At 39.7% G+C, this 15,620-nt stretch overlaps 1 protein-coding gene across 3 annotated transcripts in view; it reads right to left on the minus strand.

Annotated features, from left to right (window-relative positions):
- RAPGEF5 (Rap guanine nucleotide exchange factor 5) overlaps positions 1–15,620 on the minus strand; it is a 164,788-nt gene that overhangs the window by 14,156 nt on the left and 135,012 nt on the right. For all 3 annotated transcript variants that reach the window (XM_074837131.1, XM_074837147.1, XM_074837140.1), the window contains exons 17-23: positions 14,071–14,220; positions 11,281–11,378; positions 9,391–9,513; positions 8,007–8,185; positions 4,654–4,744; positions 1,944–1,994; positions 758–845 (exon numbers count right to left, since the gene is read on the minus strand). In XM_074837131.1, the coding sequence (XP_074693232.1) occupies positions 758–845; positions 1,944–1,994; positions 4,654–4,744; positions 8,007–8,185; positions 9,391–9,513; positions 11,281–11,378; positions 14,071–14,220 (780 nt within the window). The remainder of the gene's footprint in view (positions 1–757; positions 846–1,943; positions 1,995–4,653; positions 4,745–8,006; positions 8,186–9,390; positions 9,514–11,280; positions 11,379–14,070; positions 14,221–15,620) is intronic.

Here is a 15,620-nt window from a genome sequence, read left to right on the forward strand (position 1 = left end):
CCCGAACTGTCACCAACTGATCTGGAGAACCATCTTCAAACATTTTAAACTCTCAGCAGCAGCAGGCTGGAATAAACAGCCTAAAGAGAACACTTTCAGAATACAGGAATAATCAAATGAATTTGCCATGTTCAAAGACAAGGCAATTAATAATTAATGACTCGAAGACAACGGAATATTTGAAATACCTGTCACTTAATTAGCTGCCCAGTTCTCTGCATTGAGCAAGTAGTTGTATTTTATCTTAACAGATTTTTTAAAATAATTTTTTTAATAGCAAGATTTTATTTATCTCTTTCAGACCTACAAGAGACTTGAAAATCCCTTTCTCTCAGGATAGACAGACAGGTTCTGCCTTCAGGGTGACACCAGGTAGGCTCACCCCGGCAAGGCAGGACAAGCATCTCTGAACAGCAGCATGGCTGAGGCCACCTGTGTGGATGCTCCCAGCACAGCTGGGCAGCCCTGCTCCGGGGCTTGCAAGGTCTCACTTCTCTATGGAAAAGGATGTGGCCACAGCATCGGCGCACTGCTCTATTCATGCCTGATGGGAAGGTACTGAAGTCTGAAAACCTGTGCGAAAATTCCATCTTCCCCCTATCTTAAAAGGCAGCTGTTTATTACCCAGACCAACTGCTATCTTGTAGATACTACTACAACTGCCACATAATTATCATAAGGCCACGTGAAGGAAAAGCCAGCTTACACTTATTTTAATTAACCACAATGAAGAAGAGCAGCCAAGCTTTAACGTTACCTTTCAGAAGTAAGGGCATGAAGGGAATTTTCGGAGATTTCATTTTCTTGAATGCATCTCTGTAAGCTTTATGATTCAGAGAAGGATCCTACAAAACAATTTAGGTAATAGAGAGAAAAATCAATAGGCTATAAAAAGAGCAATTCTAAATCCATTATAGGCTTATGATCTGAACATGATTTAGACATAAAAGGTTTCTTCAGGAAACAAGGCAGATAAAGGTTTTCTAAGCTAGGTGACTTACTAAACTGAACAGGAAACGTAAACAGTAAAAGGAACAAAAGCAATTACGTTCCTCTAGATGAAGCAGTGCTAAAATGGGAGTAAGCTGCAGAATAGATTCACTGGGACTGCTCTGTAATTTCCCCACAAACTTCTATTAGCAAAATCCCTTCATCTTACAATCTGGCACAAAATGTATCCCAGAATGTATTGTTGATTAATTTCTTCTTTAAAAAGCCAACCCACCAAACAACAAAAAAATCCCCACAAAAACTGCTCTCGGATCAATACAGCATATTGAAGATTTTCAAAGAAAATAAGAGAGTATGTTTCAGTGGTGTTGTGTAAGTAATTCAAAAAGTCATCTCAATTTCCCATATAAATGAATGTTTCTGTATACCAGCTCACACACAATCTTGAAAACACATTAATTTATAAAAGACTCCAAGTACAGAAGCGTGACAGCCGTTAAAGGCTGGATCTCATGTTCCCCGCGCCAGGCAGTGATCTCACCATGCACCCGCTTCCATGACAGCCAGAGGAAACACTTGTTTATTCAGCTTTGATAATGCTGACAAAGACCCTTAGCCTCAGATTTTGATTTTTTTTTTTTTTTTTTTTTTAAACTTCAGCTGTCCCCCTCTTCTCCTGATCCATGGCACGTTGCTTTGGATAAAGGCTGATTAACCACCAGAGCAAAAGAACAGCTTCCAAACTGATGCTAGGGAACCAACACCACATTCACCTCTCTGCCCTTTGTCCAGCTGTCAGGAATACAGCCTTTTTCCTTTTGTGTTTGGAGACCACCTCTGAGCTCTAGAGCGCTGCATGGCCTTCAGCAAATCACAGATCTGACATGACAAGTTCCAGCTCCAGATAATAACAAGCAGCCTCCAAATAAACTAGGAAGAAGGAAATCAGGTAAAGACAAGCAATGCCATTCTGCTGCCAACACCGTACTTACCGTCAAACTTTCAAGTTCAGTGAAAAGTTTCTTGAACTTCCCAGGAATTTTCTGAAGTGGAGAAAACAGGAAAAAAAGGTAAATTTGATTAAAAAAAACCCCAAACACACATAGGCAGAAAAATGCTGAGACATTTTTTCCCAGAGACTGCCATGTGTGGAGCATCTGCTCTAAGTACCAATGGGCCACTTTCTTGGACAGTTAACCTCTGCCCCTCAGCTCCAAGAGCCCTAATTACAGACCATGTTCAGTGCGATGCCAGTGAGGCACCAGACCCTGCAGCCCACCTCAGGGACCTGCATCCTTCTTTTATGGGAACTGCTTGTTAGCAGCTGTTTTTATTTTCTTCCCTAGCTTCCATGTCTGCTGCATTTACCTTAATATCCATATCAAGTTAGAAGCAGTAACACAGGCTGAGAATTCAGATACTGTGATTGCATCCAGGTTAAATCATTTGTTGCAATCAATCTTCCCCTAAAACATGGGTTCTAGAAATGAACAGGCGTAACACTCAGTGCTGTTTGATACACCACCCCAGGGCTGACCAGTGGTACTACTGGCACCTGTTGGTGCCAGAGAAAGAGAACCTTCCTTAAAAAACACCTTCCAAGGGAGCCTAAGCACAAACTAACTTCTTGCCCCATATGATAACACCCACTCTGCCCCACAAGCATCCGCTTCCTTTTATCTCTAAGATGCTTTAATAGATTCACCTCATTATACTCAAAGCAATTGTTCTTCAGTTTGAATGTTGCTGCTGGTATTTCAGACTTGAAGAATGGTGTGTGGACCTTAAAGCCTGTCTGCTTTTTCCAACCATACTAGTTAGTCTAGTGAAAGATATTCCCTCTTAATACAAATCCTGTCTTGTCTTTGGCCCTAGACCCTGACAGCCACAGTGACACTACCAAGAGAAAAGAGATTTAGAACAATTAAGATTAAGTGGATGTGCTGTGTGCTGAAAATGCTAAAATAACTGAACATGGAACTGCAATTGTATATGTTTAGTATCTTCAATCAGGGAAAGTTAGGGTTATTAAAACACAGCATACTGTAGAAAAAAAAAGTAGAAGAATATGCTTAGGAGTATACTACTTGTTTAAGAATTCAAGTGCAGAGCCAATATAATTTAGTGTCTAAACGGTTGCTTAAATTTAGGTGGTTTCATTTACATGTGTAAGTAATTATAATTAATTTATAAACATTGCTCTACTTTCTAGAAGTCGCATTACTAATGCAAATAACCTTCTGCTTTTGAAACTTCCCATGCAGTAAAGTTTTATAAATAAAAATATATGCACGTGACTTCATAAATATTTTACACACAGAAACGTGACATTTACAACAGTACATATGCAGATGCACTCCTTGTTCCGACAAGCAATATATTCTGCTTTTCCTGAGAGAAGTTCACCAGCAGCACATGATCTCCAGAGGTCTCACTACACAGCAGAGTTCTGTGTGTTTCTGTGTGGGAGAGATCTACAACATTGCCACCGGATGCCTTTGATGCAATACCTCATCCCTTCCACTCTCCTACCAAAGCCCAGAGAAATGGGATGAAGGCAACACCTAAGAGCAGGCAAGGGCAAATGTTCCCTAGAGGGACATTTTAGAAACAGGAGAGACAAGGGGTTTCTGTATTGTTATCCTCAGGTATGTAATTTTCTCCAGAATTTTTATTTTACCTTTATTTAAAGTTAGCTCCTCCTTGCCTATCTCAGTCCCTGTAAACTTCTCTCCACAGAAGCAGTCACTGCCCTTGCTTCTCTCTGTGCCAAAGCCACTGACATGTGCAGTGATGTTTCCATCTGCATGATTTCAGCTAAGAGGGAAGACTTTGCTCTGGACAGTGTTAGATCAGTTTGTAAGTCTCTGATGGCTGTTTGGTTTCAGCTGTTGGTGCTCAAGAGTGTCTTCATGGCAGGAGATCACAGCCATTCTCTGTCACTTTGTATTACAGATTGATATTTTTTGAGTACTGCCTGCTTGTGGTGTTGGGGACATGGGGGAGGGATAAGGCTTCACCCCATCACACTAAAGTACTCCTTCCGCAATTTTTGGTTCATCAGCAGATATAGTAAGCTTGCAGATACTACTACTCAATAATTTACTTGGATGGAAAAACAAATCCACAAAATAAACACAGATCCCAGTGGGATCCTCCTCTAAACATCCCATGCTCTGTCTAGCAACTGGTAGCTTCCTTAGCAGATAATCACTGTTCTCCAGTGTGCTCCTTATTCATGGCCTATTTCCTAACTTTGTAGTCAAGATGAGCAGCTGCAAAAGAGCTGATAAAGAAGAATTAAAGAGGGTTTATTTCTACTTTGCAATTTTTTTTAATTGAATAATTCCATAATAAGTTATTGCTTGTTTGAAGCCACCTGTATAAGACTTTCTGTTCTGACAACTACTTAAAATTCTAGGATAATTTACCTGATTTCTTTTTTCTTTTTTTTTTTTTAAAGAGGGTAAGGTCTCCTTGGTTTGTTCTTATTTAAAAGCTCTGGAAGGACATATTTATTTTATTTGAATAGCTGTGTATCTAAAGTTTCAAGTCACAGAGAAGTTTCTCTACCAACACTCATTCCATGTTTGATTTCAGCATGAAAAACCAGTAATTAGAAAGAAAAGGTAATTCAACAGTATACAACCTTTGTGAGAAATGGTTTTGACAGGGTCTAAAAGATACAAAGACGTATCTTACCTCCCAAGTCTGAGACAGCCGGCTGACAGATGCAGTGTTGAGACCCATAACAATAGCAAAGAACGAATTCAGATTTCTTTGGGCTTTACAGCTGTGGAATAAAAATATGAACACTGTATTCTGATTTTTTTGTACTCAGATAAATGGAATGCACAGGTATCCTAGGTTACTGAGTCCCATTTCAACCCTCAGCACTAACGTACAATCGTCTTTCACATAATGAACTCATTAAATATCCTCTCACGACCACCTGCAGTCTAGGTGATGGGGTGTCTAAGAATTTTTTAGCAAATGTTCCACTGTCTCATCACCACTGTTGTTGGCAGATTATTTTTTCCCTTTGCTGTCAGAAGTAATTTTCCCTTTTCAATGTTCAAGTTACTCTCAAGCTGTCCTTTACCATAGAGAATAATTCCTTGACCTCTATTCTGTCGTATTGTACATATTTTCATCCCCTTTTTCATCTTTTCTGTAAATTGTACAACATTGGTTCCTTCAATTTCTCTTTGTGGTCCTGCAATCTACTTTTCCTTCATTGAATTCTTTGCAATTTATTTTAACTTTTCTCTCATGTGTTTCCTTCTTACCAAGGAGATGTAGTGAGACAGTGGGGAGGGAAGGAGAAACATAATTACTGTTTAGGCTCTAAGTTCTTACACCTTTCTCCTACGCAAGTATAAAACAAATATGAAATTATTTATTTGGAACAGCATCACACTTTGTCCTTGCCCTTAATTTGTCATCTATTATCACCCAAGGACCTCTGTCACAGTACTGTTCTTTACAATCATGCATTTATTTCTTCAGTTAAGTATTAGCATTCCCCAACTGAATTACTTTGCATCTATCTTAAATTAAATCTTATCCTATTGCTGTTTGCACATGCCACTAGACTTCTTAGCTCATTTTTTTCTATCCTCCAATGCATTTGCAATCCCTCATCATTTTTATTGTCTGAAAATCTGATTAACATTCAATTTACATATCCCTATAAATTAGTTGCAGTTAGCACTGTTTCCAATACAGGTCCCTACGGAATTTGCTTGATACCTCTATTCTTTGACATTTTACTATATAAGATCAGACCCTGCTTATTTCTAGTCCATTAGAAAATTGGAAATCCTGAAATATTAAGTCCTTTTCAAACAAAAAGCTTCCCCTTTCTCTTGCAGGTTCTATAAACCACTATAAACATACCTATGTGTGTGTGTGAGAGAGTGAGAATCCTCTTTTAATATAATTTTAAGTACAAATGAATCCACTGCATTCACTGGGATTTATCATAAGGGAAAAGTATGTGCTGAGGCCTTAGACTAGAAACACGCCAGCGCTTGTTACAAGTTTTATAAAGCTTTTACTCATCGCTGTGTACCATCTTGAGATGGTATATTTCTCACTTCAGCTGACTTAAAAGTTAATCCTAACTTTGTTGCTTAGACTCCTTTTATCATTAGAGTTAGGCAGCTCCCAAAGGTAACTAATTCCAAAACAAGAAAGATGTCTAGCACAGCCTAGATAAGCAGTCTATTGGATGTGCCCATTTCTCACAAAGAACTGCATATAGAAGGTGCATCTTTTACAGTCAGCCACTACTTGGGAAGCAAGAGAGCTGCTGTTGTAACCCATTTATTCTAACCCTACGCTGTCCTATTTCTCTAAGTCCTCAACATGTTCAGTTCTAACAACACACTAATTCATTTTCTCTATCAAATCACTTGTTTTCTATTTTAGACTAGCTCATCAACAGAAGTGTAGGTATCTGTGTTTCAAAAACTCTGTCTCTCTTTTATGTATTGATACACTTGTGTAAAAGCCTTCCTTCGTCAGGTGTTCCTCAACAGTGAAGCACACAAGCGTTGGACATGAGATCTTAGTCCAGGTGCTTTGATGACAAGCTGAAAGTCAAGAGACACAGATTCCTGGCTGAATCTGGGAGCAGAGAATAGGGAGCAGCCAGAGCTGCTCATGGCTCCCTGCCTCTCTGCCTTCTATCAGGCCTGCTTGGCTTGTGCCTCATGATGAGAGTCCTTTACTTAGCACACAGTCCTTCCACCGTAATTATTCCTATTTCATCAACTCTTCCAGAATTGATGATATATGATGTCTTCTTTTAGAAAGCTGTCTTTCTGATTAAAAGAAGATCCCGAGCAAACTACACACTCACTTATTTGTGTATCCGTTATTTCACCACGTACATGCTATGATGATGGGTGCTTCCACAGTGCCCTGGGAGAGCCTGTCTTCTGTTTACTGAGAACTGTATTTGTCTCCACAACTCTGGCTTTTCACTTAACAGAGATGAAATTAATTCAAATAGAGCAACATTTCAGTTTGGTGACAAATATATCCCTACTCATGTGGAACAGAGATGAAACTTTTCCTGGAATGCAAATTAATGCTACTGTGGTGCAAGCCATGCACACAGATCAGCCATTTTTTTATGTAATTGGACCAAACTTGGCCATCAATACAGAAGAAAATGAATGTGTTACTGGATACCATACAACTTGCAAACTAAATTAAATCACATTTATGAGTTACACTAGATTAGATTAGAAGAATTCATTTCAGCAAAGGCACTGCTTCAGCAGAGAACAGTCCTTTCTATGTAAGTGCCTTGCAAATTAAATCAACCCTGTCGATGAAGGGAACAAATTATACATTTTCCATGAACATGCATATTCAAATACTGCAGAAGACCAACAAGTAGAGAGGCGAGGAGAATGGTTGCACATATTTAAATTGCACCATTTCCTTGGTTACTAAAATAAGAGTGATTACAGAGAAAAGAACTCTCTGTGTATAGTATATATCTGTATTCTGTTCCAAGAAATAAATGCCAACACTATTTAGTAATAGACCATTAAATCTAATTGATGAAGCATCCCACCTCCAATAAACAGACAAGCACTCCAGTGAGGATTACATAGGGCAACAGCTTACTGCAGCTAGTTTCCTCTTTAGAGGTAGGATCTTCAAGATTATAACAGAGTTTTTTGGGTTTTTGTAGTCTTTGGTGAATAACTGTGCTGATGCTCAAAGAATTTGTAAGACAGTCCTCAGGTTATCTCTGCTAAGAAAGGAGGTATCTCTGCAGCATCAGGCATTTTGCAGTTGATGCTGCAGATACAGCAGCTAAGCTGCTGGGGAAGATGTGAGCAGCATATACTGTACTACATCTAGTTTTGGCCAGTGTTTTCTGTTGTTATTTATGAACCGTTTCATCTAGGCATGCTTACTACACTATTAAAACATAGGATGACATTAGTTTTCTTTCTTTGCTTTTGCACCTACTTCTCCCCAAATAAAGCATGTGAATTCAAGGACTTTTTGTTACAACTTTATCAACTTACTGGGCAGCAATCTTGATGAACTTTTTGACTAGCTGTACACGTTTGCAGAGCTGGCTGCAAAGGAGTATCTCGGTGGCAACCCAAAGCTGGACCTCGTTGCATCTTTGAAGCAGAAGACTGAGATTCTCAGTGTTTTCAGCACTGCCCTGTCTGCTGAATGTGAAGTATATAAGCTCTTGCTGGAAGACATTGGCAACATTATTAGGGATATAAAAACAATTTAAATGTAAATGAATTATGAATTATTTAGAAGTATGTTTTTGAAACAAGACCTGGTTACAAATGGTTATTTTTTCATTATCCATAAGCCAATCACAAATGATTGAGGGTCAGGTTTGGCTTAGCAAAGTCTAGAGGCTTATTACAGTAGGCAGGTGGACTGGAAATCCTGAAAGACATGCTTTTCTTGTGAGATTTCCTGCAGTTCCACTTCTGGCTACAGCCAGGTACAGGACATAAACAATGTATATCTTTCTGTATTTTATCACTTCTGATCCAGTATGAAAAACCAACTGTATCACACCATTTCAGAATCTGAAAAATTTCCATTCAAACTTCTTCCTAAAAATGGCCAAGTTTTCATCAACAGAGGTGTGGGTCTTGATTTCTGTACAAAAAAACCCACTTGGCCAGCTCTAGATTTCAAGTGTCTAGCCTGAATAAAAGAACCTGAAATGAAAGATCAAGGAAAGCGTCTGATGAGAAGCAAGGGAATTTCCCATTTATTTTCTCAGAAAGCCAACACGCTTTTCAGTGAATGATATTTTTAAGTGACATTTTGTACTGTTAACTGTGTATTTTACTCAGCAGCTCACAACAGAACCTATCAAAGTCATTTAAACAACCCAATGGGCACTGAAGTGGGCCATTACCTCGTTTTATAAAGCCTGCCCAGTATTTTTTATCTCACTGAAACCTAACAAGAACAGTAATGTGACCATCTAAATTGCTGAAATAGTGAATTCTTTTGTGGTTGAAGTGATATCAAGGAAACCTATTTGTGGAATCCTATATTTATTGGAACATTATCAAGTGCAAAGGACAATTTGCATATATAACATATTCACACAGACAGTTTTTTGAGAATAATCCTGCTCTTCTACTCTCTTGAGGCAAATCTCAATAAAACCCATCAGGTATACAGGGAACATATGAGATGCCCCAGCACAGGGAAGTTACAAACCTTTGACAAATTTTTTCAGTTATCAAGGATTGCAACACATCTCTTGGACCTGATTCAATGCCACGACTACTGAGAGCTGCCAAATCATGCTGTCATGATGGTGAACTGAGCATCAAGGAATACTGATGCTCCAAAATGCATCATAATGGCACAGTGCTACATGAGAGTAATATACCTGGAAGTGGACATAGTGCTTCTTACCTCATGAATGGCATTGAAAAGGCTCCAGTCAAAGTTTGTTAGTTCTAAGGCAAGATCCCAGGTGTTGATTCCCAAAATTCTCACCGACCTTTGCTGCAACTCCTCATTTTCAGCAAATGGGTTCTAAATCAATAGCCAAGAGCAAAAAAATCCTCAGCAAATGCCAAAAGTTCTGCAATGAAACAACTACTGGACCAAGGTACCAAACAGAGCTAAGTAATCTTCTCTAAGTGCACTCTGTGGGTTTTTTTCCCCCCACTAATCAGAATGAAGGAGTTACAGCCTATTTAATAAATAGCTTGAAACAGGAAATGGGTCAATAGGATCAATGACTCTATGGGACTTGGCCTTCTCCCTCTCTCTCTCTTTCTCTAAACCTTGAATATAAAACACTGACCAAGCAGACAGCATAATGAAAATAAAATCCCTGAAACCATCAGAAAAATTAATCTAAATTAAGACGTCAGGAAATTTTTGTATTATAAAAGAATCATTCTGCAAACACACCAGATTTAGAATAAATACACACAACGTGCCCACCAATCCACCTTGACATATAACATAAATCCATACATTTGATGATTAATCTACTCTAAATGTAGTCACCAACAAACAGTAAAATACTGTGGGTCCTGATTCATAAAAGTTACTCAGCATATTACTGTGGAGTGCACTGGTACTGCTGGCATTAAGGGTCATTTGACATTTCCATTATTAGCTTGGATTTCCAAAGGTTTGCATTTCTCTTGGGTTTTTTTACTTCATCAGTCTGAAACTTGGCACATGAACCATCTGCCAAGATGAAAGATTATTCTTATCAGTTAAGCCATTACTTTGGTGTTACATTTCTGACAGTTACAGCAAGTTTTGCGATTTTTATTGTGTAACTAATGAAACTAGATTGGCTGTCACCTGTCTGCACTGGAAATCTTCCCTTAATATTCACATTTTTAGAGGTGGCTAGAATGCCACAGATAATAGGGGTGACAGATTACAATGATAGTGGCGTGTCAGCTCTTCAGGGCACACTGATCCAACAAAATGTAAATAGACATCTCTCATCCCTAGGATGAATGCACAGATGCTAGCAGCACTGACAACACGTAGAAGTCAGTTGCCATGTCCCTGCGCTTTCCTTGAAACAACTGCATAATTATCAGAAAACTACTGAAAGAGTAATTTTTTGAGTGCCTGACTGTTCCTGCCTCACTGAGGTTTTGGGAAATCATGGGTGGAGAGAGTTTGCAATCCCAGTTTGAGGACAGAGGGAATGAGAGATCTGCTGCCCTTCGACCCGCTCCCCTCCTCAGCACTAGCAAGAGGATGGAGAGACAGACAGCCAGACGGAAGGAAGGGGACAGGACATACTGCCAGTGATATATGCCAGCCACAGACTGACCACACGGCTGCCACAACACTGGGGTCCCACTGATGCCCAGTAATTTTGGTAGAACTCACACGACATCTATTTCTACATGTACTAATTCCATGGAGTTTGTCTATCACCTTGTATGATTATGTACCAGCCACTTTATGTGTTACAGAGGCACAGTGGGGGTGGGGGGAGAAGTTACGCAGCCCTGAATAATCCTCATCCCATCCAGTCCTGTACGAGCGCAAGTCAGCTTTTCCACGCTGATGTGGATCGAACAATTTAAGCTGTACAGAAGCTTTGGTCTATTTGAAATTGATAAACAAATTTTATTACTGTTCAGTCAAATGCTGTTAATGCAAGATAATTTTTTTTTCAGGTATAGAGCAGCTCAGCAAGCCTTACTAAGGAAGCAAAAAATAAATTCTGTATTGAAAAAGCCCTCTGAGACGAACATTAAGGTCTTGATCTGGAGTCAAACAAATAAAAAGTGGGAAGTATACAATACAGATCCTTACCAAAGAATCAGTCAGATCTTTTCGGTAGACAAACATACGACTTGATGACTCAAAAGACTTTGAGATAGCCAAGTCATTTGGTTGTAGTTCCTGTTTTTCTGTAAAAATAGAAGACAAAAGCACAAAAGCTTCAGAAAAGGAGTAAAAGCTGTATATAAATGAGAAAAACATTATAAATATATTTGTAACGCCACATCAACTTCTTAGAATGTAACTAAATATCAAATCCAGTCCCTATGGGGACCATCATCTCCACACTGTTCAGGCACAATAAAGACAAGATGTCTCTGATGCTGGACTAGAGCACAAAAACTTCCAGCATCTGCTTCCAACCTGGACTTCAAATAGAATAGAACAGAAAGAAACCCTTAAATCATCTAGTCTAACCCCCTAAGCATTACAGAACATTTCATTTCAACTCAGTGTATCTACTATAAATGTAGTGACTTTTGTTAGGGCAAAGTGTCTCTGCCTCCAGAGACCGAGCTGTTGTGTGTCACTGGCAGACAAGAGCAGAGATGGAGATGTCATCAGTAGCCACAGACATTCAACAGAAGAAGAAGTTTAAAGGATCCCAACACCATGAAATGCACCTCATGGAACAGAGCTGAAGAGTCCTTTATAATACAGTATTTACAGAAATACCTCTAGACCTAAAGTAATTAATTTAGGAAACATCTGAGTAAAAGAGCAGGACACACCAAACTGGTAGCAAAGAGAAAGGACTTTTTTTTTTTTTTCTTCTTCACTCCAGAGTATTGGTTCAGCTCTGAGCAACCTTAGATGCACCAGAGAAAGGTGTGGGGAAAAATAAAGCAAAACCCAGAACACAGCTATTAAAGTGCCCTAGGAAAACCGTCTCTTCCTGCAAGCTCCAAGTAATCTTCTGGAGACCTGACACATGAGATTTGATTACAGCAACTGTATTACACAGACCCAAAAGCACTACAGGCATGTTGATAGCTACCCTGGACTTTTCATTGCCCATGAGGAAGGAGTAGGACCAGGAGGAGTCTGAGTGCCAAACATCATTTCAGACTGTTTTCCCTTATCCACGCTCATGCTGACACCAAGATACATTTATGTTGAACTACAGTATGTTTTTTCAAGGCAATTTTCAATAAAAAGAAGTTGTTTGGTCATTTCAGGAGTACAATAAAAACACGTTCTCCAATGCTCATACTGCTGCCCTCCAAGTGGATGCACACAACAGTTCAGAGTCATGCAAATAGCAAAAAAACAAAGAAAAAAGAAGCATGGCAGGCTGGTGTTTGTAAGAACAAAGATACTGAAATTGTGGTATCTCCAATTAATTCAGGCAACGTGACTAAATAAAATTTTAGGGGTTACAATGGTCATGTACAAATGACAGTCTTATTGTACCTCCATTTTAATTATTGTTTCTTATTGAACAGCCAAGTGGCAACCACTTCTATTCTGTGGCTTTCCTGGGAACCAATGTGGTCTAAAGATAATAGTATGTTTCATTATTTATGAATTGCTGGTTTCCTTTAGCTAAGTCGGCAGTTAGCACCAGATTTATTGCTATCAGAGCAAAACTTGTCCTGCTCTTGAACAGGAGCGCAAGACCTGAAAAACAGCAGCAGCACAGTGATTTTGCAGTGCTGTAAAATGCACTGGAGGCAAGTTTGGGCACACACAAGGGTAAAAAGAACATGCCTGCAAATGATGTAGCCAGCTGGCCAGGACACCTATGTGTAATGCTCCCATGTGGCTGCTCCATGCCCAGGCTCTCAATAGCCGGAGCAGGGCACCATCTCCCTGCCACCCACACCGGTGGCCTGAAAAGAAATGGTTATTTAATTGAGCTTGGCGTGGGGGAGAAAAATGTGACCTTCCACTTCTGAATCAAGTACATAAACAGAACAAGACAGCATTTGTGTATATTTCATTTAACTAGACTGACAAAGAAGTAGCAATGAGTTCTATATCTCTAAAAGTGCATCCTTAAATGTATCAGCCCCAGGGGATCAACACCAACTAATGTTATCTGAGAATATGGCCAAGATATTCTGCACTCTTAGCCCCTTTTTGTAGATCCAGCTTCGCATTTCTATGCACCTAGTTAAATTCCTTCCTTTGTATTACCTAAGAGTACATCATACACCACAATGAGCAAAACAATCTGAGCAAAGAGCTTGAGACCTGCCAGACACCAAAGAAAATCTTGAGGATCTGGCTGATCCCTAGTATCAGCCTATGATCAGTCTGGTCTTCCTTAAAAAAGACAATAAGCCTTTCTGTTCAATGAGAAACACTAAAATAATGGGCAAAAAATGTCAGTTGTAAGCAAGACTGCTTCCAAAATACTGCTTAGATTGCTCTCAGTATCTCAACTGTGCAAATATATGTCTCCCTCCTTTCTGCTGGAGAATATTCATTACCCATGCCATAAATGAGGAAACAGCCACACGTATATTTGTTATTCCCTTTTATATTTTTAAAGCAAACCACGCCTCATTGCCTTCCAAATTAATTAAATACAAAAGTAGGAGATTCATCTGTTGGGAAAAAATAAAATCTTGCAGTACTGCTGGAGACAGAGTCCTTTGCACTCCCTTCCCAGAGAGGAGATGCCATATCCGATGGTACCCAAAAATGAGCTGTTGCCATGGAAACGACTCTCTGGGAAGCAGCTCCTCATTGTTCCCGTGGTCATCCAGCTGTGGGCTTGCACAGGAACAGCTGTATCCTTGTAGCAGAAAATGTCAGCCCTCCCTTACATGATGCACTAAAAGGTAAGTAATCAAATGAAAGGAAGTTATTTACCACCAGAGAACGTGACTGTCACCAGTGCCAACTCCTCCTCCGGGTACTGGATCTTTTCTGCTACAATCTTCAGTATCTCCTGAGCTGAAGCGGATACTTGAGCTTTCACACTGACATAGGAGTGCTCTGTTATATACACACGGCAGAAAACTGCACAAAGGAAGACAGACACGCTCAGCAGTAGGCAGAGACACCTGAACAGCACAGGGGAGAATCTCACAGCCCCAGCCATGGCAGTGCCTCAGCTGTCTGGCTGCTGCACCTGCAGGAAGGGCGGCTGCTGCGCCCTGACCCACAGGGACATGAAACTAAGCATAAACATCACCATTTTCCCCCTTCCCACCTCCTCTCCCTGGGAAATGAGAGTGGCAAGCAAATGGAAACAGAGATCCCCACAGCAATACCTATTTAAGGACAACCTCCTCTATTGCCTATCTTCTTTGCAAACTTAGCTGTTGCCATCTTTTCTCCCTTCCTTTTAGGTCCAGATAAATCATCGTGCTTTCAGTATATTCCATATCTGCTGCAGAAATTATTTCAGACCTCCACTTGCACCTGGAAGAAGCTTTGCAAGAACAGTGCTCTCCGTTCTTCACCCACTCCTGCTAGCTTATCTGTCTAGACATCTAAACTACTTGCATTGCCAGAGCATTTTAGCACTGTCAGAGGCTGCCCAAAGAGCAATGCAATTAGTTCTGACAACTCTTTCCCTGAATCACTTGCAGCTCACATAAAAAGGGACTGGTTTGGAGAAATTCCCTGCTCTCATCACTTCCACTGAAATCCATGAGTCGGTTTGGCTCTGGGAGGGAGATTCCCAGCAGTAATGCTGTGGTCAGCTCAGCTAGTACTTTGTTTCTGCTACAAAAAGGGATGTACTCTTGCTTGCCAGAATTTTAGGTTTACATCTTTTGTCGAGTTTGCTGTAGCCAGTTCTTTGAAATACAGCTGCCATACTTAAAAGGGAAGAAACAGAGATAGAGATTTGCATGAATATTTCAAAAATTACATCTGCTAATGACTGCCACAACTCTTGGGTTCATATTCACCTCAATGCTTAATTAAACTTTCCATTTCCTTCTACTCTAGCACTTCTTATTGCAGACAGGCTGCTACCATGTCAGCATAAGATAAAACTTTTCTTCTCCAGAAATGCTGTATTTTTTTTATTATTTTTATTGACAGATGTATGTAGCAATAGCTCTTTGCTTGTCCTACAAATCTTCATGGCTTCAGGGCGCTTTCATTAACAGAGACCATGCCAGAAGCAGTTAAGAACTCTATCCTCGAGAATATCTTTTTTTTTGTGTTGTAGAAAAGAAAACATGAAGTTGAGAAGGAAGGAGGAACTTAACATTTAGCCTTAGGGAAGAAAAGCAATTTGATTTTATAATTTTTTCTTAACCTGTCTCTGCTGACAGACAGTAAATCAGATGATCATCCTATGGCAGAATATCTCTTCAGAATAGGTATAACTCATGAAAAGATAGAGACATCAAATTGCACTCTAAATTACCAGGTAGAAAAATAAATTTTAAAAAATCTGACAG

Source organism: Strix aluco, chromosome 1 (assembly GCF_031877795.1).
Source record: "Strix aluco isolate bStrAlu1 chromosome 1, bStrAlu1.hap1, whole genome shotgun sequence".
NCBI lineage: Eukaryota > Metazoa > Chordata > Aves > Strigiformes > Strigidae > Strix > Strix aluco.